The sequence below is a fragment of the Argopecten irradians genome, chromosome 4 (assembly GCF_041381155.1).
Source record: "Argopecten irradians isolate NY chromosome 4, Ai_NY, whole genome shotgun sequence".
In the NCBI taxonomy this organism is placed as follows: domain Eukaryota; kingdom Metazoa; phylum Mollusca; class Bivalvia; order Pectinida; family Pectinidae; genus Argopecten; species Argopecten irradians.
The window spans coordinates 31,379,292-31,397,139 of NC_091137.1; the positions used below are offsets into that span (position 1 = coordinate 31,379,292).

At 34.8% G+C, this 17,848-nt stretch overlaps 1 protein-coding gene across 2 annotated transcripts; it reads right to left on the reverse strand.

Annotated features, from left to right (window-relative positions):
- Positions 1 to 6,679: 6,679 nt before the first annotated feature.
- LOC138321285 (uncharacterized) lies at positions 6,680 to 13,253 on the reverse strand. Of its 2 annotated transcripts, none has more exons than XM_069264852.1 (6): positions 13,131 to 13,253; positions 12,076 to 12,393; positions 11,399 to 11,498; positions 10,770 to 10,841; positions 10,412 to 10,531; positions 6,680 to 7,186 (listed from the first exon to the last, which is right to left on the reverse strand). In XM_069264852.1, exons 1-6 carry the CDS (start codon positions 13,213 to 13,215, stop codon positions 6,997 to 6,999), a joined length of 885 nt encoding a protein of 294 aa, XP_069120953.1. In that variant the 5' UTR covers positions 13,216 to 13,253; the 3' UTR covers positions 6,680 to 6,996. The 2 variants fall into 2 exon arrangements, with proteins under 2 accessions (XP_069120953.1, XP_069120952.1); XM_069264851.1 differs by having other exon boundaries at positions 10,701 to 10,841; positions 13,131 to 13,252.
- Between the last annotated feature and the right edge of the window lie 4,595 nt (positions 13,254 to 17,848).

Below are 17,848 nucleotides of genomic sequence, written 5' to 3' on the forward strand. Positions count from 1 at the left end.
ACTATAGTCTGTTACTTACCACTATAGAACATAAGTTGACTGCAAAGATATACAAGGGTCAGATGACACACACATAAGGTATGCAATGACAACTTTGTATCTGCTCTTAGTATCAATGGAAATTCTTAGAAACTGTATGCCTATGGCCCATAAGTTTTAAAGGTGTACTTAATATCGAAGTCCAATTATTCAGAAGGCATTAAGATCAAAATCACATTTTAAAAACAGTTTTCAAATCCTGATGAAATCATTTACAGTAAAATTAAATTGATAAATCTTAATGCATTCCTGAAGTACACCTCTATATTCATATTGGCCAGTTTTATATATTCACAGATTTTAGTGCAAAGCAATTCAAATTTTTATTTATCATGTTAGATACAACTTATCACTTTTTGAAGAGACTGGGCTTGGGTGCGTAGTTTTCAGACAATCATTTGCTATAGTCAGTCCATGTTGGTAATCTGTTGTATGAAAGAAGCACATATGTCTAAACAAAAACTACAACATGTATCATTTTTTATTCAACATTTTCATGAATTATGTACAGTAGTTACTAACACACATCGGCCGTTTACTCATTTATACAATGACTAAAGTTTGTGTGTTTCTTCATGTAATTGACATTCAACTGATGATTAAAGTTTTTCAGGTAATGTTCGAATGAATTAAAATCTTGATTTCTCACTGAGACTAACACACATAAAATCACTTATTCCTTACATTTTTTGCAGCCAATGTTACACACATTTGCTACATACTTGTGTTTCAGTAATATACAGTAGGTAAAGAGTTGTCTCCCTTCATTCACTTTTGCACAAGCATAAATTATCCACTTGGGGATTTCCTGGCGTTCATCCTGTTATCCATGTTCTTGATTTGTTGTGGGGTATATCCAAGGCATACATATTCTTCACTGGTAATACAGTTCAAGATTCATCCCATCTTTAATTTCATCTGATTTAATGGTCAAGGATATTATTGTAAGTGTTTTGTTTTACGTCCAACAGTCCTGGGTCATATAACTTTGTGCTTGTGTTTAAGACATGGAGGGAGGTCTAATGAGTAACAGGAAAATCCACTGACCAATGGGGAGTTCATAGCAACTGTACCACAAGGGTTTCCGTTTCTAACTTGCTACTCACAACTTATAGGCTAACTGATGAGTACTTGTTATGTGTCAGGACAATTAACCACTGGCACACTTAAGTTCACTGAACTAATCATTTGACATTTAAAGATATAAACTATAACTTTAATTGATACGAAATTTGAAATCATTACTTATAATTAAAACTTAAGTTATAGTTATACAATATTTATTATTCCCAGCCTTCGAAGCAGAAGAGTTCGAATGTGTAGTCAGAGATTGATTAGATTTTTGCATCAAAGTGTAAATGAAGGGAGGTAACTATGATACATATCGATGAGATACTTCCATCAGTTTTTGATATAAATTACTAATGAAAACCAATTAGCAGCCATTTTCTTTACGTTTATTTATAATTCTCATTATTTTTCTAACAAAAAAGAAAACAAAATTTCATGCTCCACATTTTTGTTAAGTCCTTAGGTCGACCAGTGACTTGTAATCACTATCCCTTTCATTTAATGACCATGTGTCCTAAAGTTTATCTTTTTATTTCGTTGTTGTGTATCTGATATTATATCACTAGTATGTATAGTATGCCACCTTTGAGTTGCACTAGCTAATTATATGTAATCAATGCCTAACATTAAAAAAATAACTGGAAAAAAAAACAATATTGTAGATGATATACAATACATTTGTTCAGATTTAACTTCAATGTAAACAATCCAGCTCATGTTTTAATTAAAGGATACAATCTCCAAGTGTCACATGATCCTTATAGATGGTGTACCTGTAGGATAACACGACAAATTTTAAATTATCAAATTGACAAGAGCAAGGAACAAACAATTACCAATGTAAAAGATAAAACTTAGATAGGGAGACTTCAACTGTGAAAATAATTAAATACAATATTTGATTAATTTGTGTTGTAGAGTTTGACTATGGGCCAATTCTTAGCTGTGATCTAGATCTTTAAATCATCCTTCAAATACCAGGTGATCCAGTAAGATTGAGTCTCTAAGAGATCAAAACACCACTGTATACCTATATATTGGACTCTTTCTGTAAGCTGCCTAACAGAAAATTTACTAAGGAAGGATTTTTTTGGAGAGAAAATAGTCAACCAATAAAAAAAAGACATTATTGTAATAATTAATCAATTAAAGCAATTGACTGACAAGTCAGGTAGCTATAGCTACTGTAGTCACCTGATTACCGTAACTGTAACTAAACAATTCATTCCAGGTTAATGTTACAGGCAGGTTATCTGGTGTAAACTTTGTATACCATAGATACTTGCCATCGAGATGTTTACTCACCATTTCTTCAACACAATCTTTTCTGCCCTTGTTCCTGTTTGAGCTGCTATCAACTTCTTCAGATCGCCAATGCGATCATCTTCACTGCAAATCGTTAAGGTCAATATCTTTTCTCTTTCTGTTTTGTTTTAATTTTACTAATTTATTTATATTTAAGGGTAGCTAATTGATGCAATAATATACAATTTTTTGTCTTTCTACTGGTACAGTAATACACATCTATAAAGCACAGCTTACAATGAGTTCTTGGCTATAATGTATATGTAGTATTCTTTATTTCCCGTCAAGGTTCCTTTCAATATATGTTTGCTAAAACTGTACAACAAACTATCATTACTATGCCTTAGTATAGCTATAAGTTATAACAAAGTAATTTTGGTCGGTAATACCATGTTTTACTGTATGCCTTAGTATAGCTATAAGTTATAACAAAGTAATTTTGGTCGGTAATACCATGTTTTACTGTATGCCTTAGTATAGCTATAAGTTATAACAAAGTAATTTTGGTCGGTAATACCATGTTTTACTGTATGCCTTAGTATAGCTATAAGTTATAACAAAGTAATTTTGGTCGGTAATACCATGTTTTACTGTATGCCTTAGTATAGCTATAAGTTATAACAAAGTAATTTTGGTCGGTAATACCATGTTTTACTGTATGCCTTAGTATAGCTATAAGTTATAACAAAGTAATTTTGGTCGGTAATACCATGTTTTACTGTATGCCTTAGTATAGCTATAAGTTATAACAAAGTAATTTTGGTCGGTAATACCATGTTTTACTGTATGCCTTAGTATAGCTATAAGTTATAACAAAGTAATTTTGGTCGGTAATACCATGTTTTACTGCCAAAGTAATTTTGGTCGGTAATACCATGTTTTACTGTATGTCTTATATATGTAATCATGAGCCCCGCCATCAATAATGATTCAGAAAGGATACTTGCACTTCACTCGCACCTTTTTACCAAGTCGATCATTACATGTTATCTCAAGCATGTTGTTGTGAAATGGGCGTCTGAAATACAGAAAACTAGTTTAATATAGTATAATACATATATATGCTTCATCTATAAAAAATTATATATATAACAATTATGAAAATACATAATCACGACTGTCTCTAAGTCTAAATATTGTGGAACATGTTGTTGCATGCATATGCATGCCTTCGATTCACTGATGATAACCTAATGCAGGGAAAGAATCGTAGGGACGTTCAATCATTAAGTCTGTGACTTGTGACTCAACATCCTCTATATAATCTAGGGCTGAAACGATTAGTAATTTTTGTATTCAATTATTCGGTCACATGTAATTGATTACTAATCGATTAATCACTTGAATTGAAGGCAACTAGATAAAGTCTATATTGTCTCACTACTGACTACTGAAAACGTCCGCCATGTTTTGGTATCGATATGACAGAGCTCATCGATGCCTTACATAATATAAGCCAATCATTAAATAAGAATAGATTTATTGACAAAACAAACATATTTTATCCCAAATAAGCCCCGAATTCCGTTCCTGTATCATCTTCTGTAACATCGTTTAAATCCAGTCTGCGAACCTGCTGTTTTGACGTGACCTTCACACGTACGACTAATCAACCAAATCAGGATCACCACGGAGCGACATGACCAAATTTTCGTCAATGAACTTTTTTATTTCCGTGATCAAAAAAATTAAATAAATCAACAACTCTTATCTTCTATTGGAATATGAGCAAAAACATTCCTTTTTTATGAAAAACACATGCAACAGTAAAATTAAAATGTTCATGACTACTGCTTCTTCCACTCCCAAGCGCCCCGGCGGCAATTAGGCCTCCCTGACGTAACAATATGGAGCCGATCGCTAGTGAAAATTGGCAAACAGCGTGTTGCAAGCATTCAAATGACATTCACTTTCTCATTGATTAATGACTTTAACTTTCACAGAGACTAATTTAACAAGTATTTCTCACATCATAATCATATATGCATTGTTGAGTTCAAACATAAAGAGATGAAACTACAGTCGGAATGGCTTCCTCAGAAATCCATGATCTGTCAACGTGTTTATTCAGCTTACAATGCACTTGCTATGCATGCAACGATTAACGATTAATAAATCTTTAATCGATTATCAGCGATTAGTTTCATTAATCTAATCTGCTCCGATTATTCGACTAATCGTTTCAGCCCTAATATAATCCAGGGGTTCCGATCACTTACGATCTCTACACCTCTGGACTATCTCATAGTAAACATGAAAAGATCGTAAGTGATCGGAACACCTGGAGTATCGAGGATGGTGACTCAAAAATTGTGCATCAAACATTACATTGTTATTTTAGACCTATTTGCTGTATGTGTTATCTTGTTTTTTCTAACCCGTATGATGGGGGTGAAACATCAGTTTTAATTTTGTCACTGGGGGCTTACCATCACAAGTGCGGCCAATCAACGGGATGCTAACCGCCTTCAGGGCGCGAAATGTCTGGTATATATTCCTATACATGTACACTAGTACTAGTGTAGTCAATGGAAAAGGCTAACGTTACCTTATAACAAAGTGAATCAACAGAATTCAATACTCCTTAAATATTTTACCACTTATTTCACTTGTTTTCGCAATCTAACCTTAGAAGCCTAAAATAAATGATAACTAAATCATAATGATTACTCAAATGGAGGACTTTACTGTTTAATAGTATACCATATATAGCACACAGTAGCATAGGTACCAGACTCGTTTAAAAATAGAATGTTGTAATACATAATGTATGAGATATATACAGTACATGTACAATGTAGGCTTCAAATGTAGATATACCGAAAACTTATTTTTAAACTAGCATACATTTGTAGTACGCACAAAACAGACAAATGTAGACGAGGCCTCAACTGGCTCAAGTGTCTCCGATTGTACGTAAAGTTCTAGTACATTCTACCAAATAATGTACAAGAGTAATTAATTAATTTATGGTTTAAGAGATATGTGCGTTGATAACGTCTGACACAGTCAAACGATAACAGCTGGTATTATCTATAAAGTATATAAGACTTACCACTCAGTCGAAACGTTGTCTCAGCGTGAATAAAAACAACAAATATGGCTGCCAGACGCAGAGCTAGGCGTGTTTTTAGAACTCTTCGTTTCGTAAAATATTAAGGGCAAACTCGATTCAGGTGTGCCGCCGTACCCATGCCATGGCCACTCATGTGTGGCGTACACACGTACAGTACGTGTACATGGTGCAGGGTCTTAAGTTTTCCCTATATAATACTATCTACATGTAAATCTCTGGTTTTATAATAGCATGCAAAACCTTTTCCTTGTCATTTTGGTAAGGACAAAGAAGGAAATGACGTCATAAAAGTTTAAGCCTCGGTGCACGAAAATAATATTTTGAAAATGAAACGTCGGAAATTAAAATTATACAAATGTCATGAGCTGAAAGTATAGACAATTCTCTATAATTGACTACGTAATATTATGCCAAATTAAGTATGCATGCACATTTTGCATGAATGAGTGTTCGTTTCATATGATGTTCATACATACATATGTATGTTTTACTGTATCCTTAATATTATTGACGAGCAAAAAATATATCTTCGAGACGAATTTTCATATACAGGGGTCGCTATCACAGTCGTTATTCACTCCTGAACTATCTATCTCATACATGTAGTAAAACTGGAGGCATGTCAGGAGAACAAAATACCAATCTTAGGCCTGCAGAGTTGATGTTATCGATCTAGAGAGAGAGAGAGAGAGAGCGACGCCTATCGAACTGCAAAGCCACACGTAGTAATTCTGAAAACTTTACAGCAAAGCAGTTGTATTCAAAGCAGTTGTATTTTCGTATACCGAAATCAGCTTCATCTATCTATTATATATACGGAAGCTCATCAGTACCAAATTAGCTACGAAACTTAAAACAAAAATATTGCGAATAAAAGCAACACTTTTGCTAATATATACAACATTTGTTTGCGAAAAAACGCAAGTACTTTTGCGAATAAAGGCATTGCAATAAATGCAAATGAATACGTTTACGAATAAAGGAATATGTTTGCAATAAATAAAAGCAATAATTTTGTTGTACTGCGTTTATCCGCAAACATATGACGTTATTCACAAAAGTAATAGCGTTTATTCGCAAAAACATTGCATTTACATTGTATGTGCAAATGTTGTTTTTTCATGCTGTTTTTTTTTATAAGATTTCGTAATTAATTTGGAACCAATGGGCTTACAAATAAAAAACGTGTTGATGAGTTGTAATTTTGGCAGTTTATTACTTTATCATTGGGTATTTTGCTTTTTGGATTGAATCGTATAATATCGACGTTCTAAACCGAAATATTGGCGTTATCAAAGTTTTCAAACAATTTTCATGCTTAATTGTTTTTAAAGGTTTTGATTTACAAATAGGATAACCCTAAGTTCGTACTATGAATGATCTAAGTTTAAAAGCTCTAATAGTGCAGCTCTAAATACTCTTCGAGGCAGGTACAATCAATTTAAACAGATGCCAATCTGATGAAGTTAAATGGACAACAAATTATTGTCGAATTGGCATATTTTTCATGGTGTATATTTTGGGGAAGACCGAACAGAAGGCGGAGTGTTATAAGGCAATCTCCGTGCAAGTGGTGAGATAGGCAATGGCTTTTTACTGGTCGAATGTGGTCTTGGCGTTGTGGGCTGCTCTCGAAATACAGTGGTGGGTGATGATCCTTTTATCGGCGTCGAGGTCAGATTTACTCGGGCACCACTGGAAATGAAAGTACGCGTGTAAGTATTACAATTATGTCCAAAAGTTGATTATAAGACATGACACAAGGTATTGTGAAAGTGTTCTTATCTTTAACCACAATGGATTTTATGGAAAGATGTCCATAATTAAGAACATTTTGATACTTTGCCATTTCAGAGCGTATAAAAATCTAATAATATTAGACGTCGATATTGAGAAACTTTCCGACGACGTAATGATCAGTGATCAAAAGTCTCTCGTCGTGCTATACCTATGACCTCTAACATTGTTGGAGAAGAGCGTACATACATATGCAGATTATATATAATTAGGTACGTTGCGTAAGCATATGATGGCACAACGACCAAGGTCACGTTAAGATGACCCCAAAACGATACAAACATTACTTGGTGTTTATTAATTAGTATATCGGACAAAGAGAGGCGGATTTTTTTAAATAACATTGGGAAAATAGCGAGAGTTTGTAGGGCGATTCAGATGTAGCTACAAATGAATTCAAGTAACAGTTCCCGTTATCGACAATCTCACTAGCAACACATGTAAATAAAACAGCCATAGCATACAAAAATCATGGGGTAATCTTCAGGACAATTCACATAATTATATGGACCCAGACTTATTCATTACATTGTTGAAGACACTGGTAAGTCCTCACCTGGAGTATGGATCAACACCTATGTATCAGAAAGATAAAAAAAAAAAAAAAAAAAAAAAAACTATTGAAAATGTCCAAAAAAGAACAACTCCCTAAAAGATTTCCCATACGATGAGACTAAGAAAACTTGGCCTCCCAACATTGGAGTATAGGAGAAATAGATCTGACTTGATTCAAATCTTCAAAATCATCAATAAAATAGATTCTACATACTCAAGAAGGATGTTCGAAAAACCAACATAGGATACAAAGCAACTAGAGGAAACGCCAACAAAAACTTTAAAGTGTACATGGAATGGTTTGGTATATAAGGCTTGATAAATGCGTCTTTGGATAAAATTTAGAATGGAGAAAGTACGAGTTTCATAGCTATTACGGTATTAGAGAAAATGCGACTTTTCTCTAGAACACACGCACCTGAAGCCCCAAGCCATTGACCCCGATTCGGGACCCCTGACCTGTGACGTCAGGAGGACAACGGGACGTACTCTACTCGCATAAGATAGAGTGGCGATTTGCGGTGTCTGCCATCTAATATAAACTATCTGCTTGTAAATATCGATTTTGAAGACACAAATATCTGTGTACATATCCGATACCCATTTATTATTATCCTCAATCACAGATATGAGTTTAGAATACGCTTGAAAATAGGGATTTATACCATGCATATATTGATGTAGAGTGGGGGTACGTAATTTCTCACACTTTCGGCATTGATTTTAATGAATTTCAAATACTTTCATTCCGAACCAAAAAGGCTGGACTTACATCGGCAGATGAACAAGTGCTTCACAACACACGAGTATGTAACGGGATATGCGCAGACGTATCACTGCGCACGGGAGCTGTTATTAACTTGAGGTTAATCTGTAGTTGAACAGGTTTAGGGGACGTAATTTCGCACACCCCTCAAACTTTCTTGTTTTTGGAGAAAATAATTATTTTCAAACATTTCATGGACCAACAACATCGTTTACAAAGATTAAGTACAGTTCCAATCTTGAAATGACATCAAAACACAATTATATTTCTAAATGAAAAAGTGACATTTCGCTGCCATTTTCATTACGAAAAATGACCGCTCCCCATAGTAAACAATGTAAACGAAGTCAAGAAAGTCATAGGGTGTCCGCAGAAAATATCTGTTTTCCGCTTATATTTGATGGATTTTCATACGGGTTTTGATATATTCTAAAAAAGGATAGTTTCTCTACATATTTGTACGTGAGTCAGTTATTTATCACCCAGAGTTATTTTATGTCAAGTGGTTTATTTTCTATAATTTTTTTTTACTGAGATTAAATCTATTCCGATTTCGTTTTTTCAAAACAAACTTATCCTGAAAAGTTTAACTAAATATGACAAAATCACAGTGAGAGGCCTCCTTTAGTCACAACATAAACAACAGAGCAAATCTTTCTGACATTTAAAGGAAGATCAGGAAAAATCGTCAGGTGTGCGAAATTACGTACTGTGCGAAATTACGTACCCACACTCTACCTATCGTAGATAATCTATCAACATCTCTGCGCGATTTCTGGATAATAATGCACAACAAAACGTACATAATAAGCCACGTACGTTGTATATCTGCGGTGTTTGGATCCACACATACATGAATATTTTATCAAGGATTTTTTATTATGTTATCCAAACCCAACTCGGGTCGTTGAATGTCTACTGGTCAAACTAGCTTTACAAATTTCTGACTTTTTCATAAAACCTAACCTTTTCGACTAAATCCAAGCAAAAACTTCTTCTCCAACCGTATGGTATAAATCTGTGGAATGGTCTACCCAATGACGTATCGAGTGCACCAAATGTCAACATCTTCAAAAGCAGACTGAACAATCACTGGAAATATCACCAAAGCAAGTTTGCCTCCGAATGATTGTCTTTGTTCAATAAGTGAATTTTTCGATTAATTAGATATCAGTTTAGTGACAATCTAATACCAGCCTACAACTCCAATTATCTCCATATCATCGATTAAGGATTTAAACACAAATAAAGTGTGACTACATGTATTATCAATATATACTAAACCTGGTGTTAACAGATGTCTTGGGAAAGCCCCACCACTTTTAATCACCAATGTTTATTATCAATGCCGAATACTATGAACTGTTATAATGACATTTAAACCACAAGAAAAAATCAAATTCTATATCATCCAGGCTCCACCAATTATACTTTTTTTTAACATTTAAACATGTAAATAATACGATTTTGATTGCGCGTGCAACCGGAATTAAAATTCTAGTCCGGTGTAGAGAGGGGTTAAAAGACTCCTATCGGTCTCGACAAGTGCCCTGGCTTTCTACGAGGCCGAACACCTGCGAATTACCTTCGAAAAAAATTGTTTCTGCGTCAGAGGGAACCTGTCCCAGAATTCATTGCGGGTCCATCGTCGTCTTTGGAAGGTCAGACACCAACTTTTCTAAAGGCGACTACTGACAGCGTAACCATATAGGTTTTATATAGGCTTGATCAGATACATTATTAGATCACTTTTGTACATACATGTATATTTACATACAAATTCGAACACAGTGCTATCTAACCTGTAAGACTGTATAAATGAGTTGTCGGAGGATTTATATCCGGATGCATTGAAGAGTTCCTCCTCTGAACTGCTACTCTCACTTCCGCTATCAATGGAAAAGTTGTTGGATTCGTCTAATCTAAATGAAAGAAACAATAACAATTAATCATCGTTTGCTTATGTACTAATAATGCCTATAATGATGATAACATATGCACAAACTGCTTATGTTTCAGATAAAAAAGGGAGGGGTGTTTTGAATCTACGATTTACTTATATTGAGGTATTTTTGGTTTTATGCTACTTACACACTAACAACGTAATGGGAATCTTTTCTAAGTTTTCGTGGATTGTGGAGCTGTGACAATCTTACGTACACTGGACCACGGTATGGCTTCTCCTTAGCAGAACACAAACTCAGCTCTGTCAAATCTATACACCGCTTCCGTCTGAAAGAAGAACACAAACAGATAAACCAAACAGTAGCAGATATATATTTTACTTATACAACTTTTGTTTTAACCCACTTTCAAAAGCTACTGACAAATCAATGATCCTTATACTTAAAATATTATCAATCGCGATGGACGGGTATTTGGCATGCCTTGACCGCTATTACAAGTGTGGGCATGTGGGCAATCGTTCAATTGTTTTAACACTCTACAACATACACATCAATGTTTCGAGTTCGTGGCCAACGTGTTGTGGTTGTCCGGAGGTAGGTTGTTGGGTTTTTTCCAGCGGAGTAGAAACTACTTTAAATGTTTTCTTCAACTATGACAAGCCTTTCTTTCCTTTATTTACCGAGATTAATGCTAGTGGTAAGAGGAATTTAACTCCAATTATCTGTAAAATTTAAAACCTTTCAAACGGCAACGTTATGATTTTTCTATTGTGGACTGATAAAGTATTTTTAAGCCAATGTAAATACTTGCTACAAAATAAATTGAATTATTTATGATTAACAAAATAATTTACTTATGATAAATTTGGTGATTGCACGTACCTGTAGAAGCGCCTGGTCAGTTTCCACACAACTAAACTCAGCAGTAATATGGACAGACTCGCAAGTGTTCCTAGACCAGCTCCAAGCCATAGGGTGGAGTCTGTGGTAACGGAAACGACAAACTAGAAACACCAGAACTGAGTGTAAGGGATCGCAAATATATCATGTAAATTATGTGGTCGGATAACGTAGGTGACTCATTTGTTCATGATGACATCGACTGGGGTTCAATTTCCCAATCTCTAATCAATACATTATATGTAGAGTATTTGTACCTAGTTTTTATCTAGACCACAGAAAAGTCTCAAATGGTCTATGGACACTCAGGTGGGTCTAAATTTAACTGTCTGTAACTAATTATCAGATCCCTGTGATAATTTCCCCAGCAACTCCGGTGTACTCCAGCAATATTAGAGGTTTAGAACATCAAAAAAAGTTTTAAAATAACCTTTGAGACATAACGACATATACGGCCAGTATTATAACGTCCAATAATCAATCGACTGACCAATGGCTCTCATGCTATGGGAGGCTATATGTACTAGAGTATAGACCAAAAGGTGTGATGATGAAAAGTGGATATAACTTACAAATAATGTAACAATAACGTTTATAAAAAGAAATTCGTGATTTGTAACCATGGTAATTGTAGATATAATATGTATGTATGTACTTACCATTAACATCAATAACAGGTTTTACCGGTAATATCACAGTGTGTTTTATGGTAGCATTTCTCGCTGAAAGTAACTTGCTGCGTGACGTCATCACTGATTGTGTGACGTCGTCATCATTCCTGTTATAAGAAATATCCACTATTCCATGACTTTTGACACTCCATGACGACTTTGGGACCAATGGTTTCGCCGCTACGGTACGATGTTCTTGGCTGGCCTGCCACGGATCATCATTTATACTCCCAAGTTTCTCCAGAAGCTGTTGTATCTGTTCAATTTTATTGATAGATTCAACCTCATTTGATGACATGTGCTTAGCTGAAAAGACCAACACACACTTTTTACGGTCAGATTTATTAATGATTAACATTATTGGTCAGCGACCAGTTCTCTTAAAGTTAAATAGATTCTACCAATTTTCGCCATCGCGTCTGTATCTGTGCTATTACCACGCAAAACGTTATCTTCTGATAGAAGACACTAGCAAACAGATTTCCGCTAAATTATCCGAAAATATTCTGTGATCATACAAGTATACATGCTAGAACTGATCGCCTGCCATATTATGCATGCATGGTCGTAATAGGCCTTTTTTTATATCTGTACATGTGTCACTCTGTAGGGTTTCTAAACAAACAATCATAGCGTTAGAAGTTATTTTTACTTGTCTGTTAGAGTAGATAAAAAAAGAACTGACATGGAAAATGCGAAAATACGTAATGTGACCTTCAGCCTTTGGGTTTTGAAAATAAGACTGTCGATTTATATACAGTAGATGCGTTTTATGACAAAGTTATCGTTACTGCAAGGCTAAAAGAAGATAATTCAACAATTAAACTTTGATCAAGTTCAGAGTAGGCAGTTCCCAAGAAACTAGGCCTAGGGCCTACTGTACTGTTGGACTGTAACTAGGCCTACTGTCTGTAGTACTCATGTGCTGGTTACGGCACTGTCATGTAGCACGTACCGCATAAATACAATGAAGCACAGTTTATGTAATAAACTTGACCATATTGAAATTCCCACTACATATCATCTAAATTATATGAACTTACCGCTTACAGCAGCAAACGGCGTGGATATAGATATGATTGAAAACGCGAACATACAATGAGTCTGCAGGCCTAGGTGTAACGCCATTTCTGCATATACGATTACGTCATAATGACGTTATAAGTAAAATGACGTTTCACTTTATGTGCTCATTTGCCTTAGAGCGGGAAATTCGTTTAGTTGGCAGCACTAGTTGTCGATAGATCGAGAATGACAACGTTTCTGGCGACTTTATTATAGTATGTTGCACTAGCTGAAGACGAATCTTAATCATTCTCCATACAATTTCTATAATGTTTATATCTGGAGACTGAGAAGGCCAGGCCCCGATTTCTCGAAACAAAAGTGCAGATTAAGTCAGAACTTAAGTTTTTCTCCTCATGTTACTTATATAAAACTTTTTGACTTTTGTTTGTTTGAGAAATTGGGGCCAGGTTAAACAATTAATATTGTTTTCTGGTTTCCACTGCTGGGCCCTTCCCGACATGTGTGCAGGACAGTCATCATCTTGGAATATCCAAGGCTTATCAGGAAAATATTTCAAGACAACAGGCCATAAATTTTGATCTTATAGTTCAATATACTTATCTGTATTTAAATTTGCTTCTATTGGTCTCAGCACACCTACTCCAGAGGCACAACCCTCCCCCCAAAACGACACCGACACTCGCGAACTACCGTGACGTACAGTCCTATCTCCAAACACTCGTCCACACATACATTTTTTTATCAGTACCTAAAATTACTTGTGTCTCATCAGATAACAGTGTTCCAATTTTCAGAAATTGTCTGATTTTTATGTCCACGGCACCACTCAACTCGTTTTTTCCTGTTAACTGCCAATAACGTCAAAGTCTTACATACAGACCGCCTGGAATAACCCTCAACATGTCATCTTCTCTGTACAGTACGTTTTTAAAATTTGACAGGAGTAAATGAATTAAATTGTGTAGATAAATCCGTCAATGTTTGCCGACGATCATGTTTTACTATAGGCGAAAAAGTTGTCGATCACTTGTTAACTGGGCCGCCCGATTCGCTGCTTATTTTCAACACTTTCTCCTTCTTTAGGATTCTTTTAAAATTTACTGATGGTAGAATAAGAAAATCCTACAATTTTGGCAATGCCTGCAACTTTCCTACCGCCTCCTTTTAATCGATCTTTCATGTCCCAAGATTAATTCGTCAAAACTGGTTACACGGTTATAACATTACCTAAGACTTGCCAGCGAGAAAGTGTTGTACAAAATATTTCACGCATACATTGTCAGAAATTAATCTTGCACAGATATTTCCAGGCAATGTCAAGTCAGTAATTAGGTATTTATTATGTTCATAGTTGAACAAATCTACTAGTGTGTATCAAAACGAGTTGATTTTGTTATGATCGAAATTTCCGCTTGCATTTGAAAGCCCCATCCAAACATTAAAATAAAACGAACACAAATCATGGAAATATATTTACACAATTAGTTTTTAAATAATGCATGGTAATAATTAAGTATATAGATATCCAAAATCAGGTCTGTTTTGCATTGATATATATCTGTCTTATTTACTGACTCGCTGGTTGGCCCGAAAGCCCCAACCTGTCTATAAAGGCAACCTGCCTATAGTGACCGTTTTGCTGTCTCCCCTTCAGTGGTCATATAGACAGGTTTGACTGTACATTTATTACGTCGTATCTGACAGAATGTCTTGGTAATAATATATTATCACGGGGTTGGCTACTAGGTCACGTGACCTATAGTACACTACTTCAATTTTTAAAAGTTATAACTTAAAGAATTTGTGCAGTCAAAAAGGATAATTTCAGTTTATGCTGGAAATGGCACGTGTAGAAACCTCTCCGTGCCCACGCGACCGGAATAACCTGTAAGCAGCCGATATCGAGGTCAAATTTTCTGACCACCCGATTATGCATATTTCTAGCTCTAAACCGTGTGACGTCACAATAGTCCGTGGCTTATAGCTGTACTATAACTGATGTGCTATCACCAGTGGCGTAGCGCCCGTGCATGTTTGCATGCTAAAGCATGTAAAAATAATCTGACTTACATATTTATACAGTCAGAAAAAACACGACATTTGAATGCACGTAGCGCTGCAGAATATAAATAATGTATAAATACATACTGTGTGTACCATATGTCCAACTGTATGCCTAACATAACTTTATTCACATTTGAAAGATTTGAAGATTGATCATTCTGGAAAATTTTTTAGAATAGTCTATATATTTCCGGTTACCAAGTGCATTTAGTTGTTAAATTTGATTGTTTGAATCTTGTCGAAGACAATATTTGACTTCTTCACCAAAATCCCTCAAACAAATGTGGATTTTGAATCGGTAAACACTTACGAATACCAAAATAAACAACATCGCATGAAAAGTTAGAAATATTCTAAAAACATATAATAATATTAAAATTATAGCAAATCAACTAAAAATAGCAATTGCAACTTGTTCTTGGCCAAAATTAATTTTTCAATTTTGGTTCACTTCCAGCCCCGTTAAAACGCGTGTTAATCCATGATTTCCGGTGTCTACTCACGAAATAGTTGACTTTTATTTTTGTCGAATATGAACAGATTGTTGATTTAGAAAATAATTTTTGTTGTTGTAATTGTTAGAAATAGAACAGAATAGGTAGAAAAATAGGTCATAAAAACTATGTTTAATTTTTTTATTGAGGTGATTGAGGACTGCTCCCTACTGGTCTTTGACTCGCTGTCATAAACAAACCAACACGTAAACTTAGTTTCAATTTTGTTTAAAATATTCGCCATAAGATTTTCACCAGTTAAAATAACACAAAATTCTCTCATTGCTTACTATTTTAATTTTTACAGACAAAAATCCGTGGTTTTTGTTCGAGCACTTGTCAGGGGAGTCTAGTATAGTACGGTTATATATGTAAAAAAAAAAAAAAAAACACTGTTCTAATTTTGTGTTTAGTATTGCATGGTAATCACCTAAATATCGTGACCTCCATTAAACCATTGGTATATACGTTAAAAGTTACCAAAGAAGTAAAAAGGTTACTACACTGTAACGATTTCCCGCCAGCTTCTGGGAGGCTCCCCCCCCCCCCATACCCCCTACCGCCGGGGGCTTCGCCCCTGGACCCTGAGCATCGCCCCTACACCCAAGGCATGCAGGCCGATCCTAGCTACGCCGCTGATCACTTACATCGACGGTCACAGGAAAAGCCGATCACAGATTTTTTATGATAACTTTTGAGTGAAGATAATCGTACAACAACTTTGGCTCAAATATAAATTACTAAAAGAGTGAAATTCGGTGTTTCAAATACTCTAATTTATGCTCTAATAGCAGGTATCTTCGTGTAATTATGAAAGAAAATCCACACAGAAATAAAAGTTTCGGAATAAAAGTGTCGAGGAGTTCAGCAACGAATACATGTAAGCAAGGACGTGTATGGCTTATAAATCCTTGATGTAAGCTTTAATCAGATAATATTTTCCTGTAGTCTATCTTTGATACATTGTGAATTGCAAAGTTTGTGACTGTAAAATGGAATTTTATGTAACAATTTAAGAAATCCTTGATTAAAGCATCAAGGATATGATGCTTGACATACGTACACACCGATGATTGATCACTACAAACATTGTGTAACCGAATAAATCGAGATACGTTTATTACAATACCGTAAAACGTTTCAACATGTGGTAGAAATAATTTATTTTTGATAGTATAAAAGATCAAAATATTGAGATATTAAGCAAAAAAACATTTTTTCAGAATGTGCGGTTGCTTTCAATTTTTAATCGATATACGAGTAGATACACCGATATAGATATATAATTAGCCATGCCTTTGGTTTGATGGTTATGTAATACCTTGACCAGGATGTTTTTACCTGAGCACAACGCCATTCATCGAACTCACCTTTAATTACCTGGCCGCTGGCAATTAGCTATTCGGTGGACTATAACGAGTATTTGCTATTGACTTACTGTCAATCAGGTTAGGGCATCCGTTAATTGGATTGTGATTTGAATTATGGAAACCCCGTACATATATGCTCTAGGTTTTTTATTGTCACCTCCATTTTTAAAATGAAGATGTAAAAGCAAATGGAAATAAAATATACATGATCATACCTAGGAATATGTATAACATACATATAATGATATATATGTCGTACACATGTAAAACAATAATGGAAGTTGACTTATTCAGAAACAAAAATGGTTCTAAGAACTATTTCAACTAAAGGTTTAACCTTAAAAATTATTCCAGTCTAGTATTGTAATTACGGAATCGTGGCATTTAGGAATGTTCCGTGATTTCTAAGGTATTAGTAACAATTCTAAGCATGCATTTTCACCGTTTCGAATCTAAATGTACATGTATAGTCATATAAGAAGGGTTACAGCATTATCACACTAAATATACTTAATTAAATATCACTTAGTATATTTTAAAAAGGTACAAGATATTATATCTATTTATAATGCCTGTATGCAAGTAGTCAATTTTCATTTTAACACTTTATGCGGTTACTTTTTGGATTATACGATAAATGTGCATATATCATACTATGAAATCTCGTTATGAAACTGCCGATAATGAATATAGTATTTTAAGGATTAAGTATGATTTTGAAATAATGAATTTAAATCTACACTTAAACTGTAATTTAGGAACATATATCAGAAATATCATTAATGTTTTCTGCTTTTTAGTAAA

What these genes read in the sequence shown, in the direction of transcription:
- LOC138321285 (XM_069264851.1), bottom strand. Translation starts at nt 13,215, where the DNA reads ATGGCGTTACACCTAGGCCTGCAGACTCATTGTATGTTCGCGTTTTCA. An exon ending in GCCGTTTGCTGCTGTAAGCG is followed by an intron (nt 12,394 to 13,130) that starts GTAAGTTCATAT and finishes TGGTCTTTTCAG; the next exon opens with CTAAGCACATGTCATCAAAT. An exon ending in CTGACCAGGCGCTTCTACAG is followed by an intron (nt 10,842 to 11,398) that starts GTACGTGCAATC and finishes TTCTTCTTTCAG; the next exon opens with ACGGAAGCGGTGTATAGATT.